At 33.6% G+C, this 9,076-nt stretch overlaps 1 protein-coding gene across 1 annotated transcript; it reads right to left on the bottom strand.

The window, feature by feature from the left end:
• Nucleotides 1-3,022: 3,022 nt before the first annotated feature.
• Nucleotides 3,023-5,135, bottom strand: LOC113739108 (transcription factor bHLH162-like). Its single transcript, XM_027266353.1, has 3 exons — nucleotides 4,998-5,135; nucleotides 3,246-3,584; nucleotides 3,023-3,091 (listed from the first exon to the last, which is right to left on the bottom strand). Exons 1-3 carry the CDS (start codon nucleotides 5,133-5,135, stop codon nucleotides 3,023-3,025), a joined length of 546 nt encoding a protein of 181 aa, XP_027122154.1.
• Nucleotides 5,136-9,076: the final 3,941 nt, after the last annotated feature.

Here is a 9,076-nt window from a genome sequence, read left to right as displayed (position 1 = left end):
GGTTTGTGTTTTCCACTTCGGCTATTCCAAAAAAGATCCCAAACCATGAGGAGGTGTTAGTTTGGGATCCCAAAGCACTCATGGTTTCGGATCTTGTAGTGCAATCACTTCGTTAGTCAATAAGCGCACAGGAAAGTAGCCCAGCGCAATGAAATGAAGCACAGCAACAAATGCAATGAACCAGATTGGTGCAGCGTGGATGCTCAGGGAAAGAAGTACTGGATCAGCTGTTTTGGACAATTTGGTGGCTATACAATTGGCATTTTGTAAGCTAAAGGAACGCGGCTGGCAACACATACAGGTTCAGACATCATGTAACCAGACTTTAAAGTTGATAAACTGTCAAGTCCCAACCAACATCTGTATAGCAGGCCATCTTGAATGCATCAATGATCTAAGTTTAATGTTTAGGACATGCTCATTTGTTAGCCAGCCTAGTAATGGTAGTACTAATACACTCAGTTATAAACTGTATAAGCAAGTAATGCACATCTATTTTGATGAGGAGTTCTTTGATTCTCAGTGTCTTAGTACACTTTTGTAAAGCAAAACTTGAGCCCTTGCTCATATATTGTAAATTCTCTCTTAGTAGAAATATATTCATCTATCGTTTTTGGAAAAAAAAAAAAAAGAAAAAAAAAGTAGCCCAGCGCGCTTATTGCTTACTTTTTTGAGCTCATTGCAATTCTCAAATTCTTACATAATCCTTTGAGGTTTCTTACCATTTCAATTAGCTCCTATCAGATTCTGAATATCACTCGTCTTCCTTAGCCTTGCAAAACGATTAGAATACCCTTCACAATAGCCTCAGACTTTTTATCTTGAAAAAAGGAGTTTTTAGAAAAAAAGCAAAAGAAAAAGAAAGAAAACTCAAAAGTATGTCAAGTTATCAAAATGAAAAAAGACTAAAAATATAGATAAAATTGCAAACTAAATTGCATATGGTAGAGGAGAACAATTTCATTGAATATTTCTTTAAAATAATAACTGAAGGACTAATGTTTAGTCAACAGGACTTTGTCCCACAATTTGAATAATTTGGGTCAATTTTACACAACTAGATAATCGTTGGTACCCAATATTGGCACGCTATTAGTTAGTAATTTGATTAACTTCTAACATATAATTACCAAAAAAAAAAAAAAAGGAATTGAAGCATATTTTGTGTATGAGACTAAAGATACATGCTTAGCAATCACTGAGGTTGGCCTACTAGTGAGGGAAGGGCTTTTAAAATCTTTCTTGCTACTAGGTTCAATGTTCAAATTTTGTGTTGTACCTAGCAGGTTTCAGGGTTCAGGTTTAGGTTAAATTACACTAAAATCCCATTTAATTAGGGGTAGTTGTGCTTTCTTTTCATTTACAACACTTTGCCCCCTTTATTTAATAATCTAAAAACTTTGTTAGTTTTTCCTTCTAAAAAGATATGAAAATATTAACTGCAAAGGTTAATGATACTTTCCTCTAGACTCTAGTTTGTTTTTCTTCTTTGTTTCATGCCATTATTTCCTTCCCTCAGGTATTGTCATTTCTTTCCCTTTAACTCATTCTTTTACATTTGATTATTCGTTAATTTACTACCATTAATAATTCATTAGAACACTGCTAAATTTCAAAGCATATTTGGCATATTCACTATAAAACAAGCTAGAAGTTTTAATTAGTCAATCATTAAAAGGAAAAACAATAACAAAAGCAAAACAAATATAGTAGAATAAAATGATGAGTTTAGCAAATTCTACAATTTGATTCTAGATATGCAAATAGTAATAGTATCGAGAAGAACATGTGGTCATACAAGGAAAAAAAATTAACCGGGGGATGTAATAGTCAAGGGTACAAAGGTTATTATAATGTCTATTTCGATAGAAAAATTAACAAAAGAATTTTGATGAGTAGTCAGATGGGGCAAACTGATGACTATATGAGTTTAGGGAGCAAAATGCAACTTACCTAGAATTACGAGGGTGTTTTAGTGTGATTAAGCATTCAATTTGTTAGTTGGTTGACTGATAAGATTAAAATAATTATATGTGGTTGAACAACTATTTCTTGCTAGTGGGACTTCCTTTTTGAAGGATTAACATGTTAATTCATTGGCCAAACATACCTTTATTCATGAAACGACTCTTAAGAACTGTTTCGTCCAACGACACAGATACAGAGAATCAAGGAATAAAATTTTACATCATTCTTATTCTTGTGAAAAGCAAACGAAAGATGAAACATGATTCGTATCCATGCATATTAATAAAAGTCCGATATCCTTGCATCAATAAAGGCTCAAAAATTGTGAGGGAACGAAAACAATAGTCCATCACTCAAATTTTTGGAGGAGCTTTCATGCTCTGAAATCCAATCTTCATGCAATTAAAGCCCGACTGTCAGAGTTCTTTGAGCAATTATTGGATGCCTTTTTATTTATTCATTTATTTATTTTTCCCACCATCTTCAAAACAATATCTTCTTTTCCCTTCATCGCTTTGTTGCAAAAATAAAACGTAGTATAATTGACTTCCATAGTCCCTTAACCTTTATCCATGATCTTATTTCATCCCTCAACTTCTAATAATATCCACTACATTCTTCAACTTATAAATTTGATTCTAAATTCCTTTGAAGCCAAATCTATATATGTTAATTTTCACTTTACCTCCTGATGCTATATACATGCGTATTTTCCTCCTCTAAATTCCAATATTTTTTAATTTTTATTTGGTTTATGTAAATTTTTAGATAAATAGTTTTGTCAATTTTTGCTAGTCAAGTTAGGTACTAAATACTGGATCAAAACCATTCAAAGGGGCAAATATGACTTTTTTTTTTAACTCGGAGTTGGAAAATAAACATTAAATAAAGTCTTGGGGCGGTTTTCAGGGGATGGGGAAGTAAAAAATACATACTTAGATTTGACTTTGAAAGGCCATTTAGAATTAAATTTATAAGTTAAGAAATTTATTATCCGATTGGAAAAGTTGAGATCAAACTAAGATCATGAGTTCAAGTTGAGGGACTATACGTACTAGTTAAACAACTTCTGCAATCTACCGTAAATTGTCAAAGTATCAGCGCCTAATCTGGGAACTTTCACCTGCAAATTAAGAAAATAGACGAAGAGAGGTCAATTTAGGCTTCAAATCTCTTTAGTGTGCTAAATATCTTCCTAATTCTAATCCGCAAAAAGTTGAAAACTATGTAGACATTCGACATTTCTTTCTTTTAAAACAAGAAAGGTTGATAATCACCTGAGCGTGCAATATGTGATAAATTTTTTCCTCGATGGTAGAAATGCTGACACTAACTACTTCCAATCCTTGTCCATGAAGAACCTGGATGACTTCATGTAAAGCAAAGTTCTTCCTTAAACCAGTTACTAAAACAACTTCTAAGCTTGAATCACTTTCCATGATTTTCAGAACTGGAATTCTTGAGCTCGGAATGGCTGAATTTCTGGGATTTGTACCCTTTGTTTGATGTTCGCTTTTTAACTTCTCTTTTCTCTTGTTCAATTTCTCTACCCTTTCTTTCAATTGCATGATATAAGTAACAACTTGGTCAATCTGGTCCTTTTGGTTTAGCATCTCCTGCATTTACCATATAAGAGACTCTAAACTTTGTAGCCAAATGCAATACAAATCAAATCCCTGAGTATGAGAAGCTTTGTGAAATTGAAATGTCTCTGATATCACGTAATAAATCTCATGCCCCCATGATACTATATCTTTCTTCCATTTTGATAAAAAAAAAAAAAAAAGGACAATTTTGGCATCGTAATTGAGATTTAACACTTAACCGAACAAACTTAGGAGATCAGTGCAATAATTATCAGTTTGGAAAGAAACAACTAGACTTTAAGATACTTGTCTGAATTCAAACATTTATGTTGCAATGAAGTATAGAAACAAGTTCAGATTCAATGTGTTTATCAGATCGGGACAATTAACCTTGCATCTAATGGGGACACATAACCTTGCTATTGTAATATGATTTTCAGCCTGTCCCATATCGGTGGTATAGATATTGTTTGTGTAATCAACGGCTCTTATAATAATACATTGAACTTCGCCAAGGCATTTTCTCCACATGGAACACGTTTCTTTCTAACAGAAACAAAATGGCAGGGTGCAAATCATATTATAATAGCTTAAACAATCATCTCTTAGAAATTTACGAGTAGAGAGGCCAAAGTTTTGCTTATATTAAGATTTCAAAGTGATGTGACCAATATGATTCGCAGGTCATTAAGGTCATAGGACCATGTAACACCTCCATGAAATTTGCCTCGTTCTCTTAGCAATACATACAGTGATATGCCAAAATCTCCATTACGCAAGGTGGTTTTCTTTCAAAAGCACCGGGGGCAGGGGGGGATGGGGGGCAATAGGTTATTCTATTGCAACCTAAATTACCAGAAAACAAGAATTGTTGAGACAGATCAAATAATTTCTTATGAACGATTATATGATGCTACAAACTAACCGTTGGAGTTGGTCCAATAGTTACAAAAAAACTCTTATAGTCTTGCTGTTGTGAAGAAAAAATGTTACAAACTGGATTCATTTCTTATTGATGCATTCTGACCAATACTGTAGAATTGTAGAGAAACCAAATCATGGTTTTAACAATGGACTAAAAGATTAAAGTTCAAAAAATGGTTTCAGTGTAATTTCTGAAGTAAAGCGTCTGAAAATGACATTTTCCCTCAAGTTTTCTGTAATCGTAGAATTCTTTTGATAATTTATCTCTATAGAAAAAAAAACCACCAATTGTTTGTTAAAATGAAGGTAATCTAGCTACTGCAATAAATTTTCCCGCAGTTCTAAACCCTAATCATATATCCTAACTAATTCTATGCTTTGGAAATTTTACCAAACATCAAAACCTAGTACTTCATCCATGCCAAAATGAGAAGGAAAATTCATTAATCATCTCAAAATCAGAAACGTAAGAAGTAAAGAAGATTTAAGCAGAGAAATAAAAAGAGAATGAGAAAACACCTTAGATGGTTTAAAATGCTGAGGAGGAACAAGAGATGCAAGCTCAGAAATGAGACCTTTCATGCGAATTCTTCGGTTCCTCTCAATAGTCTTTCTATCAAGCTTTCTTGGAGCATCATTAGAACAATTATTCTCCATAGCCCTACTTGGAATTCTCAGACAAATTTGATCAAGTACAGCTAAAGAAACAAGACGATAGCAAACTCGAGAGAGGATAATATGGTGGAATGTTACAAGAGAGTTTGGATAGCTAAGATTTCGAAATATATGTATAGACAAATAGTGTAGGTCATGGCTGGCGCAGCATTCTTGACGAAGTGACCTGAATTAACATATGTCAGTCATGTGGAGCCCCAGACCAAGCATGAACTGTTCACGGCCAGATTTTGACCAAAAAAATGTACGGTCCAAATCACTAGTTGTATATCGATTTTCAGAATGTGTGTGGAATCCGCAAAATTTTGTACTAAAATTACACGTTGTGCAAACAAAATTACACCGTGTGCAACCAAAGTTACGCGTTGTTAAAAATGACCAAAACCACCAGGTCGAAACGAAGCAGCATACAGAGGATTTTGTCAGACTGCCACTTTTTCCCCATTGGGTCCACGTCGTTAGGTAGGCCAATAAGAAGTTCTACAATAATGAGATTTCGTAATTAGTTGAGTCAATTTTTTATCACTAACGGTGTAATAATTGGATTTAAAATTCAAATTATAAATAGTTGTCATGCAACTAAACTAGACAGTATATTAAAGATGAACTCTAAATGTAAAGAATAATAAATGACGTGAGAGCATTATATGGTATTAAAAAATATTTTTCATCTTTTAATTTTTTTTTATTCCATCATTAACAGGATTTTTTTCCCTAACATATAAAACTAATGGTTTTAAGAGTAATTTTTGTCAATTTCTAAAATACATGTGTCAAACAATACATTTTTATTATTATCTTTTTAAATTTGTTTAAGTGTTAATTTTCCATAATGCCAAAGAAGTAGAAGCTACCTTACCATTTACCACAGGTGGAAGCACTAAACACATGCAACAAAGAACTAAAACTAGTGCCATCTCCAAATTAGACTCACAACGACATGCATGACGTCATTTATGATTTATCACGCGCTGCAGTACCACCTTTGGTCCACCACTGAAGTTCAATTTTGTTTTCTTTTCTTTTATGAGTAACTTTTCGATTTTTTGTAATATTTTTTATACTCGTTTCATTGAATATATTTGCTTTTTTTTTTTTTTAAAAAAGCCACCTAATAGTGCTAGGAATTAGCATGGAATCCAACCTGTTTATTGAGTTAGTATATGATGAAGGGGTACATAAAACCTTATGATCTCTTAGCTAATCTCTGTATCACCTAGAATTAAATTTCTCAGTAGTATAAATTACCTCAACATGATCTACAATGATAGTACTGTCATAGGATTTTAATTCTTATTTGTAATCTTAACGTGTTTGAATCATTTTACAAACATTTGAAAACTCTTTTCATCTCTTGGACTTCTTTTTTTTTTTTGGTAGAATAATCTGGTTTAGACTTACCCCAAGTACAATAATCTCACATAGAATCTCCTTCAAGGCTTTAAGGCCAAGTAACAGACAGACTTGTAAGTTGTTACATCTCTTGGACTTCAAGTAAATCACTTGGATAAACTGATCTTCTATATAGTCCTCCTCGTTATCGCATTGAAAGTGACCTTTATGATATACGTTTATTATGCTAGCAAATAAATTCATTGTTTTAAAGCATCAATAAATGGCAGCTAGATAAGTTATCACAGTACTATTGCACTGTCCAATATTGTCAAGAATCCTAAGTCAAACAAAAAGTTTTAGAAAAGAAAGTCCTAGTCTTTTTTGCTTTCCAGTTAATGTATGTTTTGCTTTCAAAACTTAAACTACGTTTTCAATGATGTGTACGTGAATGCTAGGATTAATATCGAAGCTATCGTTCTTCTGGAGGAAAACGCAGCTATTGTTTGTCCAGTGGCCTTAAAACATTCATATAGAGTGTTAACCATTTTTTTTCCTTTTCAACAACAGCTTTGTAAATTTTATTTGTCTATTTGATAAAGCAGTGAATTTGTTGAACTTATGAAGAGATATAGTATACGATCTATGAAATAAACTGAGATCGATGGAATGAAAGTACACATTGTAATTTTATACATAGAAGTGTAAATCATCTAATTGGATGTAATTTTAGTGTCCATTTAGATGGTGTATTTTGGGAAGGTTGTATACAACTTTTAATAGCTTATCATAAAAATAGTAAATAAAAAAATTGTGTATTCAAGGATTTGGTGAAAATTTTCTTATTTCCTTTTTCCTTTTCTTTTTCTTTCTTTTTTCTCCTTTTTCTTCCCTCTCTTCTCCTCGTCCCTCTTTCCTCTCCTCCCTCGCTCCCTCCTTCTCTCCTCTCCTCTTCCCCCTCCTCCTTCTCCTTTGCCCCGCCACTCCGTCTCCCTCACCTCGTCTCCTCTTCCTCCCCCTTCCCCTCCTCCAACCCAAGACCTCTGGTCGCACATGGCTAGATCACGACCAAATCTAGCTGCATGCAAGTAGATGTCACCGAGAAGGGAGAGGGAAGTGGGGGTGAGAATAAAGGATGGCAAGAGAAGGGAGGAGAAGCAGGAGGAGGAGGAGGAGGGGAGGAGATAAGAGGAAGAGCAAGGAGGGAGGGAGAGAGGAGAAGGCGAAAGAGAGAGAGAGAGAGAGGGAAAAAAAGAGGGAGGGTGCCAGCGAAGGTGCTGGGCGGCAATGGTGACTAAGGTGAGGGGGAGGAAGAAGAAAAGAGAAAAGAAAAAAAAAACTGTGTGATTTTGAGTATTTTAGGGTGTGCATTTTAAACATATTGGGGTCTATTATTATACAAAATTGTAACAAACTTGTCCATTATTAAAAACAAACCAAAAGATTCGCCAAACCTTAGAGTTAACAATGTTTTAATTGGAGAAGAGTTAAAACACTGTTAACTCTAAGGCCAAACCGCTTGAACTAGACGCCACACTCTCAATTACATTTAAAAAATAATAATATAACAATTATATAAGTTAACTTTTGACTTTTTTTGGAAAGAATTTTACTGACAATATATACATCGTCAGGTATAAATACATGACAATTTAATAAAATTTAAATTTGAAATTTTTGAAATCCAAAATTTGCATATATATCATGTATCCTACTGAAATAATATATATACTCTCAATCTATATAAAATTTACTCTATTTTAATTTATTAAGTTTACCAAGCAGTTTTAGCTCAATGGTACTACTATGGCCTTTAGAGCTTGAGGTACAATCGAGTCAAACTAAATTTAGTTATTTGATAGCATGTTCGGTCAAAACTTGAGTTTGAAATTGCATTGACCAAAGCCAAGCTCGAGTTGAGTTAGAGCTTGCATTATTATGAAATGTTTATTTTATTTCTTGTTTGCAATTATATCAAATATTAATTTATATTCCATAAGTTTGATTGAAGTTGATTAAATTCCATTTGCTCAATTTTATGTAAAGTAATATAAAATTGAACCTGAACTTGAGTTTGACGAGTTCAATTTTGCCAAATATACCTAACAAGACATGATACTTTTGCTGAAGCCTATGCTAAAGTGACCCAAAAAAGAAGGAAAAATATCGAGAAGCTTGGGCTTTTAAATTTGCAATTTAATCAGCCCCATATCTTCAACCTAGATGACTATCTGATCATGATAAATTTTGACAATAACCACAACGTATGCTATGAAGTCTTCGACGAAAGCAAGAGCATTCGAACAGCTTTGTCCACCTAGATGACACCTTTACCATCGGATCATGATACATTTTGACAATACCCACAACGAATATTATTGAAGCCTCCGACGAATGCAAGTGCATTCAAACAGCTTTATCATCTGAAAACGATACTTGCTCCAGTTTACAGCATCTCTCATGGACGGTGGACAACTTCTTCATTTCTTTTCCATCCTAAAAGTATAACGTGCAAATCCATACATAAGGGAAGGGATGTTCTTACCTCTAATTGTCAGCAAAGGACTGATTAGTGACATGTAAGTGGAAAA

Source organism: Coffea arabica, chromosome 4c (assembly GCF_036785885.1).
Source record: "Coffea arabica cultivar ET-39 chromosome 4c, Coffea Arabica ET-39 HiFi, whole genome shotgun sequence".
NCBI lineage: Eukaryota > Viridiplantae > Streptophyta > Magnoliopsida > Gentianales > Rubiaceae > Coffea > Coffea arabica.
The sequence above is the reverse complement of the archived record's forward strand: the minus strand, read 5'-3'. Positions and strand labels throughout refer to the sequence as shown.